Source organism: Oryctolagus cuniculus, chromosome X (genome assembly GCF_051225735.1).
Source record: "Oryctolagus cuniculus isolate XC-2025 breed Fujian yellow rabbit chromosome X, ASM5122573v1, whole genome shotgun sequence".
Lineage (NCBI taxonomy): Eukaryota > Metazoa > Chordata > Mammalia > Lagomorpha > Leporidae > Oryctolagus > Oryctolagus cuniculus.
Genome location: NC_142888.1, coordinates 7,382,056 through 7,407,291, shown reverse-complemented (window position 1 = coordinate 7,407,291; position 25,236 = coordinate 7,382,056). Strand labels below are relative to the sequence as shown.

At 45.9% G+C, this 25,236-nt stretch overlaps 2 protein-coding genes across 5 annotated transcripts in view; one reads left to right on the top strand and one right to left on the bottom strand.

The window, feature by feature from the left end:
• Positions 1-17,938: 17,938 nt before the first annotated feature.
• Positions 17,939-21,561, top strand: KLHL34 (kelch like family member 34). The gene has a single exon (XM_002719958.5). The coding sequence runs from the start codon at positions 18,553-18,555 to the stop codon at positions 20,497-20,499; it is 1,947 nt and encodes a 648-aa protein (XP_002720004.2). The 5' UTR covers positions 17,939-18,552; the 3' UTR covers positions 20,500-21,561.
• The window catches only part of CNKSR2 (connector enhancer of kinase suppressor of Ras 2), a 317,996-nt gene continuing 314,281 nt past the window's right edge, over positions 21,522-25,236 (bottom strand). For all 4 annotated transcript variants that reach the window (XM_002719953.6, XM_002719954.6, XM_008272442.5 and 1 more), the window contains one exon: positions 21,522-23,907. In XM_002719953.6, the coding sequence (XP_002719999.1) occupies positions 23,692-23,907 (216 nt within the window). In that variant the 3' untranslated portion in view covers positions 21,522-23,691. The remainder of the gene's footprint in view (positions 23,908-25,236) is intronic.

The window sequence follows — 25,236 nt, the reverse complement described above, 5'->3', positions numbered from 1 at the left end:
CCCAGGTCTGAAGTTAAGGCTAAAGCCAGGAATGGGGAATACTATACAGGTCTCTCACTACCAAGAACCCAATTGCTTGAGCTCTCATTGCTGCCTCGCAGAGTCTGCGTGGCAGGAAGCTAAAATCAGGAGCCTGAGCTGGGAATCAAAGCTAGGTACTTTTTTTTTGTCTGATGTGGAATGCAGGCGTCTTAACTATTAGGCTAATAGCCTGCTCCTTACACTTATCTTTTAATTTCATTTTCCAGGAACTTTTTGAAATACCTTCTCACTCGCGGAGATCTTTCATTTAGGTTTTTTTTTTTTTTTCCCCAGAGTGTCTTGGCTTTCCATGCCTGAAATACTCTCATGACTGAGATCCCAGTGGAAAGAACGGGTCATCAAAGAAGGAAGTACCTTTCTCTGAAGGGAGGAGAGAACTTCCACTTTGACCATGGCCTTGTCTAAATATGATCAGAGTCAGTGAACTCAAAAGGCTTCCATAGCCTTGGCAGCTCATGACAAGAGCCTAGGGTGATTACTGATGCCATAAACAGGAGTGTCAATTTGTTAAGTCAACAACAGGAGTCACTGTGCACTTACTCCTCATGTAGGATCTTTGTCCTTAGTGTGCTGTACATTGAGATTTAATGCTATAACTAGTACTCAAACAGTATTTTTCACTTTATGTTTCTGTGTGGGAACAAACTGTTGGAATCTTTACTTAATGTATGCGAAACTGATCTTCTGTATATAAAGAGAATCAAAAATGAATCTTGATGTGAATGGAAGGGGAGAGGGAGTGGGAAAGGGGAGGGTTGCGGGTGGGAGGGACGTTATGGGGGGGGAAGCCATTGTAATCCATAAGCTGTACTTTGGAAATTTATATTCATTAAATAAAAGTTAAAAAAATACCTTCTATATACACTTACTTTTAAAAATGCATTTTTAAAGATTTATTTTATTTATTTGAAAGACAGAGTTACACAGAGAGAGGAGAGGCAGAGAGAGAGACAGAGAGGGAGGTCTTCCATCCACTGGTTCACTCCCCAGATGGCTGCAACGGCCAGAGCTGCGCCAATCCGAAACCAGGAGCCAGGAGCTTCCTCTGGCTCTCCCATGTGGGTGCAGGGGCCCAAGGACTTGGGCCATCTTCTACTGCTTTCCCAGGCCATAGTAGAAAGTTGGATTGGAAGAGGAGCAGCCAGGACTAGAACCGGCACCCATATGGGATGCAGGTGCTTCAGGCCAGGGCGTTAACTCGCTGCACCACAGCACTGGCCCCCAAAAATGCATTTTTTCTAATCTAGAAATTCCACTCATGGATTTTATTCTAAGAAGGTAATCACACTAATGCAAAGAGGTTTGTACAAGGATGTTCACTGTAGCTTGGTTTATAAGAGTGAAAACCAGGAAGCCATGTGACTATCCATTAGAAGAGGGTTTGCTAAATTTTTTTTATATTCATATAAAACACTATGCAAACATCAGAAAGGGTGTATTTATCCATGATAAGGGTTGGATTTGGTTTGAGTGTTGAAACTGAATCCTCGGGGCCGGCGCTGTGACACAGCGGGTTAAAGCCCTGGCCTTTAGAACCAGCATCCCATATGGGCGCCGGTTCTAGTCCCGCCTGCTCCTTTTCCGATCCAGCTCTCTGCTGTGGCCTGGGAAAGCAGTAGAGGATGGCCCAAGTCCTTGAGCCCCTGCACCTGTGTGGGAGACCTGGAAGAAGATCTTGGCTCCTGGATTGAGATTGACACAGCTCTGGCCATTGAGGCCATCTGGGGAGTGAACCAGTGGATGGAAGACCTCTCTCTCTGTCTCTACCTCTCTCTGTAACTCTTTCAAATAAATAAAATAAATCTTAAAAAAAAGAGAAGAAACTGAATCTTCTTGAGGTACTAAGAGAGTGGAAACTTGATCCAACTGTGTTGCTTACAGGCAGGACCTTTGGCAGGTGATCAGGATTAGAAAAGGTCATCAGGAAGGAGCCCTATAATTGAATCCTGGAGGCTTTATAATAAGAGGTAGAGATATGATATCAGAAGACACAAACATATTCTCCCTATGTCTCACTGTGTTATGTCTTATACCATCTCATGCCACCTTGAGACTCTGACAGAAAGAAGACCATCACCAGACGTAGGCCCTTAAACCTGTAGACCTGTGAACTAAATAAATATCTTTTCATTATAGATTTAGCCAGCCTTGGGTATTTTGTTATAGTAACAAAATAATGAACTAATATAACTCACATTCATTTATTTAGGAATATGCCCATAACATAGAGTTAAATGAAAAGTTTGACTTCAAAATAGCACGTGTGAGGCCAGCGCTGTGGCTCACTAGGCTAATCCTCCACCTGTGGCGCCGGCACACCGGGTTCTAGTCCTGGTCGGGGCGCCGGATTCTGTCCCGGTTGCTCCTCTTCCAGTCCAGCTCTCTGCTGTGGCCCGGGAAGGCAGTGGAGGATGGCCCAGGTCCTTGGGCCCTGCACCCGCGTGGGAGACCAGGAGGAAGCATCTGGCTCCTGGCTTCGGATCGGCACAGCGCATCAGCCACAAGGTGCCAGCCATAGCGGCCACTTGGGGGGTGAACCAATGGAAAAAGGAAGACCTTTCTCTCTGTCTCTCTCTCTCTCTCACTGTCTAACTCTGCCTGTCAATAAATAAAAAAGAAAAAAAATAGCACAAGTGGTATGATCCCATGCACACAAAATCATCCATCATAAATCTATACAAATGTGAAAGTTACTACAGTGTTAATAGTTGTTATTTCTGAATGGAAAAAGTATAGGTGTTTTTGTTTTCAGTATTTCTTCATGTTTTAGTCAAAATTTTGAAATTTCTGCATCTTTGAAATCAGATGGGGAAAATTAATGACATACCTTATTTATGGGGACAAGATATATATGTTAGAAAAATTCTAAGTCATGGATTATACAAAGAGTGGATTATAATAAATGGCAGCCCTTATTCATATGGACAGGAAGAGGGTTGGTCTCCTGCACTATTTTTTCCCCAGAAACCTTTTTTTAAAAAGGAATACCATCTTCAAGCATTTCATAAATACAACTTTAGGAATATAGTGATTCTTCCCACTGTACCCAATCTCCGACTCACATTCTCACCCCTCTTCCTCCTTCCTCTCCTATTCCCATTCTTATTTTTTCTAAGATCTATTTTCAGTTAACTTTATACACATACTACACATACAATTAACACTATACTAAATAAGGAGTTCAACAATAGTATGAAAAAAAAACTGTTCCTCAACAGTTGAGACAAGGGCTCCTCAAAGTCATTGCATATTGAAATGTTAATTTCACTTCTATACATTACCTTTACAGGTGCTCTATTAGTTATCACAGATCAGGGAGAACATATGGTATTTGTCCTTTGGGGTCTGGCTTATTTCACTAAGTATGATGCTTTCATCCATTTTGTTTCATTCATTCCATCCATTTTGTTACAAACAACAGGATTTCACTTTTTTTTTAACCTCTATTAGTATTCCATGGTGTACATATCCCATAATTTCATTACCCAGTCCTCAATTTATGGGCATTTTTTTTTTTGACAGGCAGAGTGGACAGTGAGAGAGAGACAGAGAGAGAAAGATCTTCCTTTGCCGTTGGTTCACCCTCCAATGGCCGCCGCTGCAGCCGGCGCACCGCGCTGATCCGATGGCAGGAGCCAGGATCCAGGTGCTTTTCCTGGTCTCCCATGGGGTGCAGGGCCCAAGCACCTGGGCCATCCTCCACTGCACTCCCTGGCCATAGCAGAGAGCTGGCCTGGAAGAGGGGCGACCGGGACAGAATCCGGCGCCCCGACCGGGACTAGAACCCGGTGTGCCGGCGCCGCAAGGTGGAGGATTAGCCTATTGAGCCACGGCGCCAGCCTAATTTATGGGCATTTGGGTTGATTCCACATCTTAGCTATTGTGAATTGAACTGCAATAAGCATTGGGTACAGATCATTCTTTCATATGCTGATTTCATTTCCCTTGGGTAAATTCCCAGGAGTGGAATGGCTGGGTCATATGGTAGGTCTATATTCAGATTTCTGAGGTATCTCCATACTGTCTTCCACAGTGGCTTTACCAGCTTACATTCCCATCAACAGTGGATTAGGGTACCTATTTCCCCACATCCTTGCCAGCTTTTGTTGTTGATTTCTGTATGAAAGCCATTCTAACTGGGGTGAGGTGAAACATCATTGGGGTTTTGATTTGCATTTCCCTTATGGCTAGTGATCCTGTCTGGTATTTTGATTGGTATTGAATGAATTGTTCATGTGTCTGTTGGCCATTTGGATTTTCTCTATTGAAAAGTGGCTGTTAAGTCCTTTGCCCATTTTTCAACTGGGCTGTTTTGTTGTTGTGGAGTTTCTTGATCTCTCTATATTCTGGTTATTAACCCTTTATCAGTTGCAGAGTTTGCAAATAATTTCTTGCATTCTGTCAGTTGCCTCTTCATTTTGCTGAGCATTTCTTTTTCAATGCAGAAACTTCTCAATTTGATATAATCCCATTTAGCAACTTTGGCTTTGATTGCCTGTGCCTCTAAGATCTTTTCCTAGAACTCTTTGCCTATGCCTTACATGGTTTACATGCCTTACATGCCTTACACTCTATGCCTATGTCTTACAGGGTTTCCCCAATGTTCTCTAATAATTTGATGGATCAGGTCATAGATTTAGGTCTTTAATCCATGTTGAGTGGATTTTTGTGTAAGGTGTAAGGTAGGGGTCTTGTTTCATACTTCTGCATGTGAAGATCCAGTTTTCCCAGCACCATTTGTTGAAGGGTCTGTCCCTGTTCCAGGGGTTGATTTTAGCTCCTTTGTTGAATATGAGTTGGTTATAGATGTTTGAATTGATTTCCGGTGTTTATATTCTGTTCCATTGGTCTATCCATCTGTTTTTGTTCCAGTACCAGGATGTTTTGATTATAACTGCCCTGTAGTATGTCTTGAAATCTGGTATTGTGATGCCTCTGGCTTTGTTTTTGTTTTATAAGATTGCTTTAGCTATTCGAGGTCTCCTCTGCTTCCATATGAATTTCAGCATCATTTTTTTTCTAGATCTGAGAAGAATGTCTTTGGTATTTTGATTGGTATCACATTGAATCTGTAAATTGCTTTCGGAAGAGTGGACATTTTGATGATATTGATTCTTCTGATACATGAACATGGAAGATTTTTCCATTTTTTGTATCTACTTCTGTTTCTCTAATGTTTTGTAATTCTCATTGTAGAGATCTTTGACATCTTTGGTTAAATTTACTCCAAGGTATTTTATTTTATTTTTTTGAAGCTGTTGTGAATGGGGTTGATCTTAGAAGTTCTTTCTCAGGCATAGCATTGTCTGTGTATACGAAGGCTGTTGATTTTTGTGTATTGACTTTATATCCTGCTACTTTACCAAACTTTTCTATGAGTTTCAATAGTTTCTTAGTGGAGTTTTTTGGATCCCCTATGTATACACAATCATGTCAGCTACAAATAGGGCTAGTTTGATTTCTTCCTTCCCAATTTGAATCCCTTGATTTCTTTTTCTTGTCTAATGGCCCTGGCTAAACCGTCAAGAACTATATTGAATAGCGATGGTGACAGTGGGCACTCTTGTCTAGTTCTGGATCTCAATGGGGATGCTTCCAACTTTTCCCCACTCAATAGGACACTGGCCATGGGTTTGTTGTAAATTGCTTTGATTGTGTTGAGGAATTTTCCTTCTATACTCAATTTGCTTAGAGTTTTCATCATTAAAAGGCATTGTATTTTATCAAAGGCTTTTTCTGCATCTATTTAGATAATCATGTGGTTTTTGTTCTTCAATTTGTTTATGTGATGTATCACATTGATTGATTTGTGAATGTTGAGCCATGCCTGCATGATCTGCAATAAATCCTACTTGGTCTGGCTGAATGATCTTTCTGATGCATTTTTGGATTTGATTGGCTAGTATTTTGTTGAGGATTTTTGCGTCTATGTTCATCAGGGAAATTGGTCTGTAGTTCTCTTTGTTGCATCTTTTTCAGTTTTAGGAATTAAGGTGATGCTGGCTTCATAGAAGGAGTTTGGAAGGATTCCCTCCCTTTCAATTGTTTTGAATAACTTGAGAAAAATTGGAGTTAGTGTCGCTCGCTCTGCAGGCTCGCGGAGGAGCGGCAACGGATTTGCTGTTGTTTCTTTCCCCGGTCCTCCTCAGATTAGCTGCTGCCCCCCCCGCCTCCGTGGAGGGGCGGCACCCCCGCTGCTTCCCCCGCTTCCACGGAGGAGCGGCACACCACCGGCCGGCTCTCTCAGGGGTTCCTCAGATGTTCCTCCTGAATGTTGTCTCTCTCCTCCTTTATAGTCCTCTTCCACCAATCCCAACTCTGCTGGCATTCTCTCCCCACGCGCTGAGCACGCTGCTCTCCTCCAATCAGGGGCAGGATCAGCTCCTGCAGCTTGTTAGTTGAATTGGTGAGGCAGCTATGTGGAAGTTGTTTACTCCCTCTCAGCGCCATATGGTGGGAGATCAGATGCACAGAGTTAGTCTTAGCAGTTCCAGTAATTTAGTCTAGTCTCGGTAATCTCAGTATTTGTCCTCAGTATTTATTTGTCCACAGTCTTAGTACTTATTTGTGTCCCGGGCGACGGGCCCTGCCATGTTACGGGAGACGGGTCCTGCTCCCCACAGATTCCCCTTTCTTTTTATTCTTTAAGGCATTGATACATGCCTGTCTTCGGTGCCCTGCGGCGCACACTCTGCTCTGCTCTGCTAGAGTTGCCCGCAGGTGCCTATCACCCTACCAATTAGGCAAACCGAATCCAGGTCATCTCATCACCAAGTTGTGGGGAGACTTTTAGGTGCTGACGCGTGTCTGTGTTCGGTGCCCTGTGGCGAATACTCTGCTCTGCTCTGCTAGAGCTGCCCGCAGGTGCTTATCGCCTTACTAATCAGGCAAACCGAATCCGGGTCCTCTCATCGCCATGTTGTGGGGAGACTTTTAGGTGCTGATGCGTGTCTGTGTTCGGTGCCCTGCGGCGAATACTCTGCTCTGCTCTGCTAGAGCTGCCCGCAGGTGCTTATCGCCTTACTAATCAGGCAGACCGAATCCAGGTCTTCTCATCCCCATGTTGTGGGGAGGCTTTTATTGGCGTTGATACGTGCCTGTCTTCGGTGACCTGCAGTGCATACTCTGCTCTACTAGAGTTCCCCGCAGGTGCTTATTGCCCTAGGCAGTCCGAATCCGAGCCCTCTCATCGCCATGTTGTAGGGAGGCCTTTTTTATTTTTCTCTTTTTTATTTCTCTCTATCTCCGGGCATTCCTATTTCTCTCTTATTTTACTTCTATCTCCAGGCATTCTTATTTCTCTTATCTGCGTGGCTTCCCGGCTCTGCGCGACTTCCGCGCCCTGCCGCTTCTTGAGCCCCGCCACTTCTCGCGCTCGCCCCCTGCTCTCCGTGCTCGGCGGCTTCTCACACCCCACAGCTTCCGCGCTCAGCGACTTCTCACGCCCCGCAACTTCTGCGCTCAGTGGCTTCTCGCGCCCCGCGGCCTCTGCACTCGGCGGCTTCTCGCGCCCTGCGGCTTCCGTGAATCACGGCCTAGCTTATGTCTCTGCTACGGCTTGGCTTTCCATCTTTGCTCCCCAGGCTAATTTGATGAATCACAACCTAGCTTACGTCTCCGCTTCGGCCTACCCCCGTGGCTTCACTTTCCCCTAGCTTATATTTTTCTCTCCCCAGTACTTTTCCTAGCTTTCTTCCAGCAGTATTTTTCTCTCTATTTTTCTTTATCTCTCTCTAAGCTTTCTTCCAACAGTATTTCTCTCTCATTTCTCCTAGCTTCTCCCTGCAGTCCATATCCGAGTCTAAGTTTTTTCTAGCTTTAACTTTGGCTTTCAATCTTAGATTTCCCCTAGCTTCCCCCCGCAGTCCGTATCCGAGTTTTCAATCTTAGATTTCTCCTAGCTTCTCCCCGCAGTCCGTATCCGAGTTTTTCCCTAGGCTTTTGCTAGCTTCTCCCGGAACTTTTTCCATCCGGCTTTTCCATAGGCTCTCCCTAGTCTCTCTCCAGCATTTTCCCGCTTCTTCCCTCCTAGGTTTCATATCCGAGTCACAGCACCATTATGTTGCTCCCCCACTCGCAGAGTAACGACACCAGACCCTGCGCTGTTCTCTTCCAATCAGAGGATGAATCGGCTCCTGCAGCTTGTTAGTCGAATGGGTGAGGCAGCTGTGTGGAAGTTGTTTACTCCCTTTCAGCACCATATGGTGGGAGATCAGATGCATAGAGTTAGTCCTAGCAGTTCCAGTAGTTTAGTCTAGTCTTGGTAATTTCAGTATTTGTCCTCAGTATTTATTTGTCCACAGTCTTAGTACTTATTTGTCTCCCGGGCGACGGGCCCTGCCATGTTACGGGAGATGGGCCCTGCTCCCCACAGTTAGTTTTTCTTTTCTTTCTTTCTTTTTTTTAAAGATTTTATGTGTTTATTTGAAAGAGTTATAGAGAATCAGAGGAAGAGAGAGAGAGAGAGAGAGAGAGAGAGAGAGAGAGGTCTTTCATCCTCTGGTTGACTCCTTAGATAGCTGCAATGGCTAGAGCTGTGCTGATCTGAAGCCAGGAGCCAGGGGCTTCTTCTTGGTCTCCCACATCAGTGCAGGGTCCCAAGGACTCGGACCATCTTCTACTGCTTTCCCAGGCCATAGCAGAGAGCTGGATCAGAAGTGGCGCAGCCAGGACTTGAACAGGTGCCGATATGGGATGCTGACACTGCAGGCAGTGGCTTTACCCACTACCCCATAGCACCAATCCCAGTTAGTTCTTCTTTAAATGTCTGGTAGAATTCAGCAGTGAAGCCATCTATCCTAGGCTTTTCTTTGCTGGGAGGGTCTTTATTTATAATTTAATCTCTGTCATATTTATTGGTCTGTTTAGATTTCTATGTCCTCACAGCTCAATTTAGCTAAGTTGTGTGTGTCTAGGAATCTATCCATTTTTTCTAGGTTTTCCAATTTGTTGGCATACAGCTCTTTGGCAGTAATTTCTGATGATTCTTTTTATGTCTGTGGTGTCTGTTGTTACATTTCCTTTTTCATCTCTAATTTTAATGATTTGGGTCTTCTTCCTTTTTTTTTGGTTAGTTGTTCCAATGGTGTGCCAATTTTAATTATTTTTTCAAAAAAACAGCTTTTTATTTTGCTTATCTTTTGCATTGTATTTTTGGTTTTGACTTTTTATTTCTTCTCCAGTTTTAATTATTTCTTTTCTCCTACTAGTTTTGGATTTGGTTTGCTGTTGTTTTTCTAGGTCCTTGAGATGTATTGATAGCTTGTTTATTTTGTGCCTTTCCAATTTCTTGATTTAGGCACCAATTGCTATAAACTTTCCTCTTAACACTGCTTTTGCTGTATCCCAGTCAGTTCTCCCAGTCTCCTCTCAGCTGGTTGCTGGTGTGCAGACAAGAGCTGGCACAGCTTTACATATGTCCAAAATTGCGCCTTGCCTCTCTTGGCTAGTTATGGGATGCCAATGCTGGGTGGTCAGGGAGACTGAAACGTGTCACCCTTTTTTCCCCTCTAGGTTGGCAGGTACACTATCCCCATGGGCTCCACTCTAGGCCCACACCAGGCTCTTCTTGCAGGTTTATTGCCAGTGGCTTGGCCTGCTGCAGTCTAGTTTCACCTTACTCCAAATCTGGTGCTGATGATCTTGGCTGCTTGGATACTCCACGTAGGTCCACAGTGTCCCCGTAATTTGTGTGGAGTTTCCTCTGGTGTTTTCTCCCTAAGGATCTCCTTCCCTGAGATTTTACTTTCTCCCCTCCTTTTTAACTATCCTCGCCTTAACTAGAGCAGTAAGTTACCTCAACTGGGCTCCTGCACTCTTGTTAGGCTGAACAATGAAATAGAACTGTCATTACCATGTCACCATGGCTTTGGGTGCACCTTCCAGTTAATGATGGCAGATCATTATAAAATCAATAGGAAAAATCAGCTTCATTTTTATGCACTAACAGTGAAAAATCTAAAAAGGAACAGAAAACGTTATGACTGAGTTTTCTTGGGAATCTAGATGACATGCTGAAGCACCACCGTGACATGAGTAGAATCCATTAAGGCTTAAGCTCTTCAAGGGCAAGACTGCTGACTGACTTGGTCATCATGGTACTCTGAGTAGCTAGCACATTCTGGAATATAACAGGCATGGTTTTTGAGCGAGTGAGATGAAATTCCACATAAATAACTCTTGAACTTTAGAACCATGCTCCTAAGACCTTAGTTTGCATCAGAATCTTCCAAAGGGCTTTATACAACACTGACTGCTAGACCCTACTCCCAAAGCTTCAGATTCAGCAGGTCTGGGGTGGGGGCTGAGATTATGCTCTCTAACAAACACCCAAGTGATGCTGCTGTTTAGCGGAACACACTGTGAGCAACACTGCTTTAGAGTTTTTTTTTTTTTAAAGACTGCTCCCCACCACTCTTTACTCCCACTAGGTCTAGAGATTCTGATCCAATTGGTCTAGGCTGGAGCCCAGGAAAGTGTATTTGAACAAGTTCTGCAGATGCTGATCCTGGCTGTCCCCAAGTACACTGTCAGGAACATGTCCACAGGGAACTGCATTGAGAATGTTACCAACTGTCCCTTTGAAGCCAAGTCAGGTACAAAGCTCAGTGGCAGCCAAGCAAGCCCTGGCAAGCCACATACACAAACACACAGGAAAGTAGGACCTGGCATCTGAGCTGTTGTTAAAAAATGGACACGAGGCAATTCCATGTAGGAAGCAAAGAGAAATTCTAGAAGCAGCTGAGCACAGCTTAAAGTCATGTGATGTGTACATGGAAGCTGGAGCTGGGGAGGAATAGTGAATAGTGGCCACCCTGGAGATTATAGGAGGGGGTGATAACAAAGAACAACATCAGTTTGACAGAGCAAAGAGTTCAGGTCAAGCTTTCATTTAGAGAGCACCCGCACATGGAACTTATGGGCACAGTGGCTCTGCACTGTGGATTCCTGGGTTTGAAAAGACCCTGGGGGCCAGTACTGTGGCATAGAGGGTAAAGCCGCTGCCCGCAGTGCTGGCATCCCATATGGCCGCTGGTTCGAGTCCTGGATGCTCCTCTTTCGATCCAACTCTCTGATATGGCTTGGGAAAGCAGTGGAAAATGGTCCAAGTCCTTGGGCCCCTGCACCCACGTGGGAGACCCGGAAGAAGCTCCTGACTCCTGACTTCACACCAGCGTAGCTCCAGTCATTGTGGCCAACTGTGGAGTGAACCAGCGGTTGGAAGACCTCTCTCTTTCTGCCTCTCCTTCTCTCTGACTTTCAAATAAATAAATGCATCTTTAAAACAAAACAAAACAAACAAAGACTCTGGTGTTCATTTTGGCCTCCGTAACAGTTCTGAAAGCCCAGAGAGGTGGAGACGGACATGCCTAGTTTTGGTGTCAGGTTGTCCTGACTTCCAGGCCTGGTTGCGCCATTGAGAACACGTATCTATCAACACCACGTAGCTATTTTGTTCTGTCCAAGTCTGCAAGCAGATGACAGTTGGCCCTTGGTGAATGTAGCATGTCCCTTATTCCCTCCAAGCTGCAGGGAATTCTTATAGCCAGGAACATTCTACTTCTTACATGTGTGCTTTCTTTCAAGGTCCTAAATTGGTAGGAGGTTCTCATTTATGCTGTGGCAAGGTTTCTCTTAGTAACTGCTACTTACTGGTCTCAGGTATGCACTTTGTAGTCACAAGACCACCTCTGCTTGCTCTTGCCCTTCTAAACGTTGAAAATAACGATCATTTAACTCCAGGGGTTTCTTTTCTCATACTCTAACATCTCCAGTTTCTTTACCTGCTTCCTATATAAAAAGGAATATTCTTGGTTCCCACCTCCTTTGGCTGGCCTCTTTGCACAATTCCCTGATTTCATCCAAGAGCCTCTGAAATGTCACATGCAGGTAGGGGATGGAGGCTGTAGGTATCTTCTGATTTCATTATTTAATTAAGTGTTGTTTGGGAAAATGTATCATCATCACGCCCCAGCAATGCATTCTTTTTTTTTTAAAAGATTTATTTTATTTATTTGAAAGAGTTACAGGTCGAGGTACACACACACACACACACACAGAGAGAGAGAGAGAGAGAGAGACAGAGACAGAGAGAGAGAGAGGTCTTCCATCCACTGGTTCACTCCTCAAATGACCGTAACAGCCAGAGCTGAGCTGATCCGAAGCCAGGAGCCAGGAGCTTCTTCCGGGTCTCCCATGTGGGTGCAGGGGCCCAAGGACTTGGGCCATCTTCTACTGCTTTCCCAGGGCATAGCAGAGAGCTGGATCAGAAGTGGAGCAGCCGGGGCTCGAACCAGCACCCATATGGGATGCCAGTGCTGCAGGCCAGGGGCTTTAACCTGCTGTGCCACAGCGCCGGCCCCCCAGCGATACACTCTTAACACTGCCATCTTGTGTGAACAGCAACAAAAACCCCACAGTATGTTTTTAAATCATGTGATGAGGTACAGAGGCTACTATTTTTCCCCTCTGGTGCTCTGACCTCTGACCTTTTGGAACTAGTGGGTTATTTCCCTTTTTGGGAAAACACTGACATCATAGCTGGAACAAGTCCTTTCTGAGAATAGTGAATTCAGAATGTGGCAGAAATGATTAACAGATCCTTTATGACAGTGGTTCTCAAACTTCAGCGTGTGGCAGGATCACAGAGAGGGCTTGTTGAAGCAGACAGTTAGTCCCACCCCCAAAGGCTGGGATTCAGGAAGTTCAAGGGTTCTTAGCTGGTTTCCAGGGGACACTGCACAAAGATCACTGAGAACCACTTCTCTGCTACATTTCCTGGCTGTTTGGGCTCGGCTACTATGGGGTTTCAAGAGAAGAAGGAGAAATTCATATCTCTTGTGAACACTGTGTGCCAGGAACTGTTAAATATCCATATGCATATATATATATATGCACATATCCTATTTTAATAGTGCTGTGAATGTAGAGTCAGTATATCCTTTTTAAAAGTAAAATGACCCTCACAGAATTTAAGTCACTTGCTTTAAGGTCACATGGGACAGATCTGGAACCGAAGCCCAAGTCTGTCTGACTCCAAATCCCAGTCCTTCCCCACCTACCAGACTGCTTCTTAAGTTATTGGATGGGCCAGAATGCTCAAGTCATTCCTGATTCTTTTTCTTAATATCTCTCTCTCTCTCTCTCACACACACACACACACACACACTCCTATTACTTGAATTTCATGTCACAAAGATAAAACACATTTAACATACACAGAAACGGGCTTGTAAGAAGGTAAAGATAATATGGGATTTTTCTACTGCATGTCTGTTATTGTTTGTAATCATGTTTTCACAATAAACTTAATGTGTCAACTTCTAATAATAGACTTTTCACAGAGGTTGCCAGAAGCCATGTGTTGGAAGGAAGTATATTTGGACTGAAAGGAGTCAGTGAATGATAGATTAGAAAAAGCTAACCTGCCAGAACACTGTAACCTAAATATCAAGCAGGTGGATTTTAGAGGTGTGTGCTTTTGGAAAAAGGCTTTATGCATAGTTTTTTTCTTCCACAAAGTGCATTGCAATGGATGAATCTTAAAAACATCATGCTAAGTGAAAGAAGGCAATCACAAGAGGCCACTTATTATATAATTCCATTTATATGAAATGTTCACAATCTACAGAGCTAGAAAGTAGATCAGTGGTCTCTTAGGGCTCAGAGTCAGGGGCTGGTGGCATAGGAAGGTGACAACTAATGGGCATGCAGTTTCTTCTGAGGTGACAAAAATATTCTTATATTAAGCTGTGGTGATGGTTGCATAACATGTAAACAGACTAAGACCACTGAACTGCAGTCCTAAAACTGATGAATTGTATGGTATGCAGATTGTATCTTAAAGCTGTGACCAAAAAGAGCATATCGCAATATTGCATTTGCAAAAAAAAAAAAAAAAAAGTAGGCGCCCAATGAAATACTTAGAAGTTTGTAATTTTGAAAACACGTACAATTATTTTAAAGAGGAGAGCTAGAGAATTTAGATTTAGCTCGGCAGGGCCAATTTAAGGGAAATGTAGTGTTGTGACTGACTAGCCTTGGTGCCTTGAGATGGGAAGTGAGGTGGGTCCTTGGGGAACTGCAGTTCTAGGTTTTCTCATAGGAGGTGCAAATATCTGAAAGGGATCTGTGACAGCACCTGCGGAGCTGACGCGGGGCGCGGGGCTTGGGGCAAATCACAGGGTTATACCAGGCATGCTGGTGCAAGTAGCTGGGCCTTCAGCACCAGAGCAGCCATACACACTGGAGCCCTGCAGCGGGGGTGGTGCTGCTGGGGCATGAAGCTGGAGGCCACTGCGAGACCTGAGACTTTGTGGCCGGGTGGAAGGAGTAGCAGTGGGTGTGAGTGGATGCTGAGAGGCATGTGGGGTTGCTCTGGTCAAAAACTGGGGCTTCAAGGCAGCACTGGCTAGTGGAAGTAGTGATCCACTGGCCAGTGGACAGTAATAAGGCCCTTCCCAAAGGGTCCAGTCCACTCAGACTCCCTAGCTGGGGGTCACCTAAGGTCACCCATTTGGTTCCCAGGGACGTAAGCTCATCAGGATGAGTCTTAAACCCCAGCTGTGTGAAGGGAAGGAGGGCAAGAATGAAGGAAGTAATTGTCCCAGTTAGGTTCTTCTTCTTCTTTTTTTATGACAGGCAGAGTGGACAGTGAGAGAGAGAGAGACAGAGAGAAAGGTCTTCCTTTTTTCCATTGGTTCACCCTCCAATGGCCGCTGTGGCTGGCGCACTGCAGCCGGTGCACGGCGCTGATCCGAAGCCAGGAGCCAGGTGCTTCTCCTGGTCTCCCATGCGGGTGCAGGGCCCAAACACTTGGGCCATCCTCCACTGCACTCCAGGGCCACAGCAGAGAACTGGCCTGGAAGAGGGGCAACCGGGACAGAATCCGGCACCCCGACCAGGACTAGAACCCGGGGCCGGCGGTGCAGGAGGAGGATTAGCCTAGTGAGCCACGGCGCTGGCCAGATTCCTTTTAATAACCTTTTACTCCTTTACATGTGTTGAACTCAACATTGTTTATGCCAAAGGCAATGACAGGCATTGCACATGCAAAGAGCAAGAAATAGTCCCTGCCCTCAAGTTGTGTATAGTTTAAAGGTGGAACATAACTCATAAGCTGGTCATTTTCAATGTCATGACCACATCCCATCAGATCTGCTCATCTCTGTGTGTTCAGGTTGGGTCATGGGGCATGCTTCTAGAGTACCAAGTGCTGGGACTGTATGTATGCATTCTCAAATTCATATATTGGAACTTAATCCCCAGTGTGATTGTATTAAGAAGTGTTGTCTTTGGGAAGTGTTTAGGTCATTAGGGCTCTGCCCTTAGGTTTTGAAAGAGAGAGCTGGTTAGCCTCACATGCCTTCTTGCATGTGAAGACACAGCAAGAAGGTACTGACTAGGAAGCAGAGAGTCCTCACTGGACACTTAATCTGCTGGCACCTTAATCTTAGAACTCACAGCCTTCAGACCTGTGAGCAGTACATTTTTATCATCTATAAATTACTCATTCTGTTTTGTTTTAACAGCACAAAGACACCAACTTAGGACACACATCTCAAAAGCCCACACTGAACTTTAATTTAGCTTATTTAATGTTGCACAGAAATTAAAATACTTGTATTTTCATAAACATTACTGAAAGGACAATGTTTTCTCTTGGATAGATCAATAGTTATATTCTCTAACCAAGGCCTGATAAATGTATCTAATGTAAAAATCTTCAGTCATATTCCATTATATCTCCCAAGGCAAAACATATTAAGGTGGTATGTTAGGCCAGCAATAAACACGTAGTTGTTGTGTGGAACCGGATTTTCTGATGTTAAAAGTTTAATGTCTTTCACAGCATCTTTATTTTCAAGTAAATGTGGTATTTTAGATTCAGCCTGAATTTACAGTGATGGACAGATCTGATGGGATATGATCCAATTTCTAGGTTAAAAATATGCTATTTAAAAACATACTAAAATGGTTTCAAGTCGATACGATGATAAAAGTCCTCTATCACCCTGAATGCTTGGTTTAAATAATCTGTGTTGCACTATTTTATTTTTATCATACCCGAGGTCACATAATATAGTGGGGACAGAGCCCTGGATTCTGATCCAGACTCTGTAACTCAATATCCAAGTCATCCAGACAAACCGTACTCTCTCTGGCACTCATTTATCCCATTTGCTCAAAAAGAAAAACAAGAGATTTCAGAGGAAAGAGACAAGTTGAAGTTTAATGACGGCAAAAATCCCTTCCAGCACAACTCTGCCAGGCTGAGTGAAGGCCATTTAAATCCACATGTAGATGTGTGCGAAGTGAACCAAGCTGCTCTTTCACATCGAACCAAGAATTTTAATGCTAAGAGAAAACAACGCCTCCATCCCCCACAAAAACAGCACCTCCTCTGAACCCATCTGCAGCTCTAACATTAGGCATTCAAATTGGAGGATTTTTAGCCTCTGGAGCTCAAGGTAGCCCAAGGCCAGCCCCTGCTTATACTGTATAATTCGGCTAATTTAAGTCTTAACGCAGTGCCATCTTTGACAGCAAAATGCTATTATTAATATTTTTAAGCACTGGAAGAATTACTTCTAATTGGGGACCTCGTAAGTACCAGTGGCACACCGGGCAGGAAATGACCGAATTTTATCCTTCCTTGGACTTGTTTCTCCTGTGAAATTTAACCCCAACTGTCAAAAACACAAATTACTTGAGACCTCCTCAAAAGGCTCAGTAAAACAGACCACCAGAGAGATTGCATCAGAAAATAGAAAAATCAATTGTAGATGAAAGTAAAACACATAGGAAGCCTCACACAGGCAAGAAAGAGCAGCTGCACGCGCATTAATCATTTAGTTAGGGGAGAGCAGGATGGGGGCGATGCAGAGGTGCTTTCCTAATGTCTCAGGACTGGGGCAGTTTGCAGCCGTAATTTCCCTGCTGAGTATTTCCTACAAAAATAACTTCACAAGGAAGGGCCCTGCAAAACTCCACTTCTACGGAGCTTTGCAACCTTACTGTCCATTATCTTGTCAAGGCAGTGAGGTGCAGCAGATCAGAGAGCGTGAAAAGTCAAGGAGAGCAATGAGAACAAATTATTTTATGAAAGGAAGTGGTCATTCAAAGGCAGCAAATCCAAGTCAGCTACCATTTTCTTGTCCTTGCTGTAAAGGGATGGGTCCGGCAGCGTCCAGTAATAGGAAGGCGCAACCTTGCTAGGGTCAGGGAGCGGGTGGGTATGGGAGCAAATTCCCGAATGTGGAAAATGAGAGAAGCCAGCTCGGCTAAGGCGAGCTGCCTTCCGGAGGACGCAGGGTAAGTCCAGCATCCTGCAAGGGTGAGTCCAGGTGAGGGTCGAGTTATCCAACGCCGCGGGCGCGGAGCCCTGGATTCGCCGGGGCGTGGTTCTCGCCGCCAGCGCCTCAGCGCGCAGCGACCTCCTGGGTGTCAGCGCGCAAAGTTGCCGCTTAATCCCCGCGCCCGCCGGCCTAATGAGGACTTTCTCAAAGCACAACGCTGCGCCAGGGGCTTCCTTCCCAGGCACAGGGACTCCAGGAGGTCGACACTCCCGGCCCAACCGGACGCCCCTTCTCGCACACCACCAAGCCGGGTCCGGGGAGACTCGCACCTCGCCAGTGAACTCTTGCCCCTGAATCCTCAGCGGGGTTCTCTAGACCCCCTGGGGGACCGGCAGGCTCCTGGCCCAGGCGGCTTGCTCCTGCGCCCTGGTTCGGGGTTTGCGGCCAGGAGTCCTGGCGCGGGGCGGGGCGCTCCAGGGAGGCCGAGGCGGCGCGCTATTCCTGTCGTGGTGAGCTACCGGCATGTTATGTGCGGCGCCCAATCACGCCTCTAACCCGTCGCTCTGACCCGCGCCCCCCCTCCTTAATCCTCCAGGCTTTGATTTGATCCTCCGCGCAGAACAAACTCACCCCACCCCCCGCCCTGTAGCCAGTTGTCTCGGGGCCTCGCGGGTGCCCGCAGAACCCGTCCTCCTCGTCCACCCCGGGGGGTCAGAGCCCTTGCCCCACACTGTCGGGTCGCCCCGAGTCGGGGCCGCATCTACGCGTCTGGGCCGTCAGAGATCCAGCATCTCCGGAGTCCACCGGCAGCTCGGCCCTTCCAGGTGATGCTGCACGGCCACCACCGCCCCTGTCGCGCAGGTGTACGTTCCCCAGATCGGGCCGGAGAGGGGTCTTTGAGAAACGCACTGGCAGCCTCCGCAAGCGCCGAAACCAAGCCCCGCACCCCGCAGAAGACTCCAAACTCCGCGCCCTCCGCCACTAGGGGCTTCCGGGAACCCTTCTCATACCAGATTTGCTCTGAGAGGTGCAGGGGACGATCTGCGGACCTGGATGAAGAAGCCTTGGGCTTTAAGCTGAGCAGGCAAAAATGGGCCCCTGCTAGGGGCTCTGAGGGTCGCGCCGGGGTCGTGGGGGTGTCGTGTCCGGGGATGCCTCCAGCCGAGCCTGGCTGGCCCCAGTCCCGGCCCGGCCGCTTCCCGCTCGGGGCATCATGAGTTACTTCCTGTCTTACTGCAAAGCTCATGGCGGCTCGCTGCTCACCGGGTACCAGGCCCTGCGCGCCGAGGGCTTCCTGTGCGACGTGACACTGGAGGCCGAAGGCAGCGAGTTCCCTGCGCACAGGTCGCTCCTGGCGTGCTCCAGCGACTACTTCAGGGCCTTGTTCAAGAGCCACACGCGGGAATCCCGGGCTCGAGTGATCCACCTGCACGTGCCTTCCGCGGCCGGCCTGCAGCGCCTGCTGGACTTCATCTACACTGCCTGGCTGCCGCTCTCCATGGACACCGTAGAGGATACTCTGGAGGCTGCCAGCTACCTGCAGGTCACCGAGGCCCTGGGCCTGTGCGGCCGCTACCTGGAGCGACAGCTGGCCCCTGAAAACTGCTGCTTTGCCGCCAACGTGGCTGCACGCTTTGGCCTGGTGCACACGCTGGACGCAGCCGAGCGGTGCGTTGTGCGCCACCTGCGGGAGCTGCTGGCAAAGGGCGCGGGTCCCGCAGGGCTGCTGGAGCTCAATCCTGCGTCGCTGAGGGCCATATTGGGTGCCTCCGATGTGGCGCGGGTGCCAGAGGCCCGGCTGCTGGGCCTGGCGTTGGCCTGGCTGCGGCAGGAGCCCGCGGCGGAGCGCTTGGCTCACTGCACAGCGCTGCTCGAGCGTATCCGCTTCGGCCTGGTGCCCGCCGACCTGTTGCGGCGCATGTACTCGGGCTCCGGCCTCACGCTGCCCGCCCGCATCAAGGGCCTCATCATCCAAGCCCTCAATTACCACACGGCGCCTTCCCGCCAGCCGCTATTGCAGGGCGAGCAGACCAGCGTCCGGAGCCCCCAGACGCGCATCTTGTTGATTGGGGGGCGCAGGACGCGGGAGGCCATGACGGAAGAGGTTGCGGCTCCCCGGGAGGCAGCTAGGGGCCGGGGCGCCGTGGCAGAGCCCGAGGAGGAAGAAGAGCAGGAGCAGGGGGGAGAGGAAGAGTTGGAGGAGGAGAAGGAGTGGGAATTCACTCAGGAAGTGGTGGCCTTCGACGTGTACAACCACCGCTGGCACAGCCTCACGCAGCTGCCCGCACCACTGCTGGGGCACAGCGTATGCACCCTGGGCAACTTCCTATTTGTCCTAGGCGGGGAGATCCCTTCAGGCAGCGCCTCCTCTCCCCTGGCCGATGGCCCGCGGATGGTCACAGCCCAAGTGCACCGATACGACCCGCGTTCTCACAATTGGACCACTGTGCCCGCCATGCGTGAAGCGCGGGCCTACTTCTGGTGCGGCGCTGTGGGTGAGAGTCTCCTGGCCGTCGGGGGCCTGGGCGCAGGCGGTGAGGCACTGGCCTCGGTGGAGATGTATGACTTGCGCAGGGACCGCTGGGCGCCAGCTGGTGCCCTGCCGCGGGCGCTGCATGGCCATGCGGGGGCCGTCGGGGAGCGCAGCGTCGTGTACATCTCTGGGGGCAAAGCAGGGAGAGGTGAAGGAGGTGCGAGCAGCCTGCGGGACTTGTACGCCCTGGGCCCCGGGGAAAAGGCATGGAGCAAAAGGGCACCTATGGGCACCGCCCGCTTTGGGCACCACCTGGCGGTACTACGTGGCAAAGTGTTTGCCTTTCTGGGGCAATTTGAGCCCTTCTCGGAGATTGAACGCTATGACCCCGATTCTGACCAGTGGACTCGGTTGCGGCCACTACCCTATGACCGGTTCTGTTATGGGCTGGCTGTGGTGGAGGAGACAGCGCTGCTGCTGGGAGGCCTCAAGTGGCGGGAATCCCGCCAGGTGCCTACCCGCAATGTGGTGGGCTACGACCTTGACCTGGACCGGTGGGAGGACATAGGCTGCGTGCTGCCCTGGGCCTGGAGTGGCCTGCAGTGCGCGGTGCTGCAGCTGGCTGACGGTGGGGACGTGGAGAAGGACGGAGAGCTTAGAGAGGCGCTGGATTTAGTCCTGGGCTAAATGAGTTAGTGCAGTCTGCAGGTCACCGAGGAGAAAGTTCTGCTTGACTTGGGCTTTTCCAAGAGTGGGCCTCTGGGAGCACAGTGGCTTCTCAAGGGTAAGGAGGCAAACGAGACCTTGGCCAGAGACGAATGGTTCTCCTTGAACTGAGAATGCGGAACGGGATAGGTCAAATAGAAGAATACATGATTCAACTGCAGTGAGCTGGTGATTTTTAAAAAGTCTCACGCTGGGCTAAAGGTGGACTTTCAAAAAGATAAAATGATCTTATTTTCCCTCTAAAGAGTTTCCCTCGGTACTAAACAGTAGTTACTTCTGTGCCAAAAAAAAAAAAAAAAAAAAAAAAAAAACTTGAAAAAATGTACAAGGAGTTAAATACAAAACCTAGAAAATTGTTGGCTTTAAAAGCTGCAATAAACAGTCCTAGAAGAGGGCATTAGCTGAATAAGTGAAGGGCGAGGCAAGTGCTTTGGTTAAATGCTATGGAATCATTGTAAGGAGAACTACCCTTGAATAGTCCAGAATCAGGGTTTTAGTTCTGCTCTACTGGTTCCATATCAATATGGAACTGAAAGGAGAAATAAAACCTCAGAATAATTTTTTTAATTTTTTGGTTAAACTTTTTGGTCTCCTATCCTCACCCCTAGTTTGCTTTTGTTTAGGCTTTAGAGAGCTCATTGGTTTTAAGTCATTTTTTCCGCATCTTTTAGTCATAAAGGTTGTATTTGTAAAAAGTCATACTAATTCACTTATTTTTTGGTGGCTATCCTCGCTTCCTCCAAACAATCACAGAGAAAGGAGGTGAAGTTTTAAAGTACATGTCAGACAAGTGGGAAACCGGTTTGATTTTTCGGGGCCTCACAGAGAAGATACTTGTATGTGTTGAACGGGTGTTACTTCTGGCTTGTGACACCAACAGGGTGGCAAGGTTAGAACTTGTACTTGGGGTAGGGAAAGTAGGTGGCTGTGTGATTAGATCACAAAGAAACATGGTAAGGACTTTGCATGAATAAAGTAAGTGCTTTGTAAGGATTCATTAAAAGCTGAATTTATTCGACTTCATTTTACAGTGCTGCCTCTCTCTTAGATTTGAAACTAATGCAATAAAATGTACAGATATATAGTGGCAAAAGGTCTCTTTCATGCTAGGCTAGCCATGAGTCTTGTAAAATTCATTAGTTTAATTTTTACCATTGAAAACAACAGAGCTGACTTTACAAAAGTAAAAGCTGCTTAGTAGCAACAGAGCTAGTCTTCCCATCAACTGTTACTGTTTACAGGCCAAACCCGGCCACTGTATACATGACACACCCATCAGGTACAGATATTTTTAAGTGAACATACACATTTGGTCTAGTAAACATCAATAAATCTAAACAACTGGAACAAGCACACTTCATTTTAGGACAAGAGGGTATTTTTGTTTTGTTCTGTTTTACATATACAAAATTCCACAAATTTAATGTGTGTCAGTATCCATGCAGTAAATAAATGTTTTTACAAATAGGGTTTTTTTTAAATGATAAAAATATTACACTGGACCCAAAATTCCATACAAACATTAATACGTGATTTCTCATCCATTTTTGACTAAATATAGGATTACTGAAAATGTGCTGCAGAAAGGCCACTCTCCTGTACAGTTGTGCAAAGTCTGCAAAACGACAGTGATTCAATGGTGGTTTCAAAAGCAAAGAAAAAGATCCCCGCTGTGGAGTTTTTAACTTTCTCCTCTACAGCAAAAATAGTCACTGGCATATATCTGAACTCTTAAAGATGTAAGTACATTCACTGAGCTGTACAGGCAACAGTATAAAGCTGATTAGATTTTAGGATATAGAATAGTAAAGGAGGGTCCCTTTCTCCTCCTGAAAAAACAGCAAATTGTGACTTGTACGTTATGCAGCCAGACACTAAAAAGCAGCACAGTCATTTTCATGCTGTGATCACTTTCAAAAACGAGACGCTTATAAATGGAAATATATGAAGAGGACTTTTTCTTAGACTTCATCCACTCTATAGAACAATTCATGATGCTAGGAAGAAAACCTTTAAATTGTCTCTGTCATCTAATTCAATGTGACATCTCTCTGAGTGACCATTATTACCCTCTTGCTCCTTATGAGAGAAGTACATTTCTATTTTCAACATTGTTTTCTATAACTGATATAACACATATCAGTCTGTAACTAAACATATTTTATTCCCTGCCTGAAATATAATTACATAATTTTAATTAACGGACTAGGGGAAGAATTGGAAACTACCTGGAAAGTTGATTCATTTCACTTTATACCTTAGCTTTTAAGAATTAGCATTTAAAAATATGAGTTTGGGTTGAAATTATATATATATACCTATTAGCTGCCTTTCTGGGTGAGTTAAGTCTATTTTTAAAAAATCCATTCTCAAATTCTTCTGTACACAATCAGCATTTCATCACTACAAAAATAAAGGAAGATTTAAACCAAGAAAATAAAGCAGCTCTATCTTCAGTTTTGGTCTTAGTTACAAAAACATCTTACAAAGCTTTGCCCTGATACACCATTAAGTGTTCTCATAGATTTGGAGTAGTATTTCCATTAACCAGCTTTCACAAGTTAATAGACTATTAAGACGAATATTAGATACCTGAACTTTTCTTATGTCGATGCTCTTCTGTTTTGCTCAACTCTTGTATGCACACCTACATTTCACAAAAATAAAACTACAGCATTAAACTTTGTGCAATGTTTAAGAAAATTCTTAGAACATTTTAATAAATATAAAAAAGGTTTAAATTCTTTCCCACCCACAAGGATATCTGCACCTGAAAAAATGTGAATTACTTTGAAGTCTTGTTTATATAAAATTAACTTAAAGGGAGAAAAGATGACCTTAGATAGAAAACTGCCTTTTTGTGGTTTCACTATTTGAAGACCACCTGTATTCAGAGTTGTTTGCAAAAGTTAATTGTAAGTCATTAAAGACAGTTGATTTTGCACATGGTAAACATAAGCTGAGCACTGATTGCATATAAAATATACAAATGCTCATTAAAGACAGTGGTATTATGACCATATATGATTTGTTTCATATAGTTTGGTAACATTAAAGTATAGCTTGTCAAGTGTCCCACACAGATATAAAAACTACCTTATATACTGGTTCACAGTACCCGCAGGTACTGGATGGCCTGAAGGCATAATACACTTACACATGCGTTTCAATGTATGAATGAGTATGTGTTAGAGAGGAAGTGATTACATCTACTTCAGAAGAAATATTCAATGGATCATTTGAGGTGGTATTTTGACAGATATCCAAGAAAAGGTCAAGGTACATCTGCTTCCATTGCTGGAATTCTTTAGATGTCAAGTCTGGATTGTTTAGGACTTTGTCGATAATGGCTACTTCCCCTTCTCTGGCCTGAAAAGCACAAGGATTTAATAGTTAAGATATGGATAAACTTTTCCGGTTTGAAATAAATAGCTAGTAGGAAAACATCAGAATTTCATAACAAATGGCTTTGTTATACTCACACTCAGGTATTTAGAATCAAATCCTGGTGTACATTTGTTTCCCCTACAAACAAGGGATGCCTGGTATTGCCCAGTCTAAAATGGCCTGTTCTGTTTTTCATCTCTGCCTGTGGAAACCTTCCTCATGCTTTAAGTGCCAGTTAAGGCCCCTCTCATTTCTTGAAGCCTTCCTTAAATAATCATAATAAGGATCTTCTTCCTCAATGATGGCCTTATACAACTGCAATGCTGCCATGAACCTATCACATTCTATCCCTTGAGATACTTTCGTATGTGTCCTGTCTTCAGGTGTGCCATAACGTCCTCATGCTTGAATAGAGTGAGCATGGCTATCCTCCTGTTACCAAAAACATGGAGTTCTTGCTATGTACATGCTACAACTCCTTTCCTATAGCATGAAGGGTGTGCAATGGAGAAGAGCTCTTCCTTCTATGTTGGAGGCTGGGTCTCACCTAAACACTAAGCTTCACTTTGGTATAGCTCACCGAGATACAACTATTGCCAGTGGAAGACAATCTCGCAGGTGGAATGCGGGATGGAGGAGAGGGGTTACAACAGTCTGAGAAACTCAGTCTTGTCTTTTATGGACCTAAGGAAGGGGTAGGGAAGTCTAGGAAATGTGCTGTAGCAAGTGAGAAGAGCTAATCAGGAGTTGGGAGGGAAATGAAGAGAGCTAGGAGCCCAAGTTCTCTGGTTTATGATTAGACAGAATGCAGATGTTGAGAGCTGCCTGTGGCGGGATCTCAGATCTATGCTTCTTGAAGTAGCCTGTTATAATTCCAGGAACTACTCACACCCCAGGGTTTCTTGGACAGTTGTTTTTCCCTAATGGAATATTTCATTCCCTATTACTTTTTCATGTTAAAAAGCACAGGGTTCTGTAGTTCATTTTTTTCTTTTTTAAACCGGTGAGGGACATTTCTTTACAGTGACTTTTTCATTTTCTTTCTTTGCCCTAGAGAGTCAAGCAGAGTATCATGTACCTGGAGATTCATGAATACTTAATTATAACTGACCACAAGCAGCAGCTCATATTCTTTGTCACTGGAAGAAAATGCTTTGGGTGAATCTACAGAGCATGAAAGTCAGGGGCAAGGGGCTGGTAGAGAGAGAGGAGAAGGTCTTTAAGATACCCGAACCTGACCTGCTTCAAAATGCCTGCCTGCCTTTCAAACCAGGCAGTTTGGAACTGAATTGGGAAACAGGGTGGGGCTCC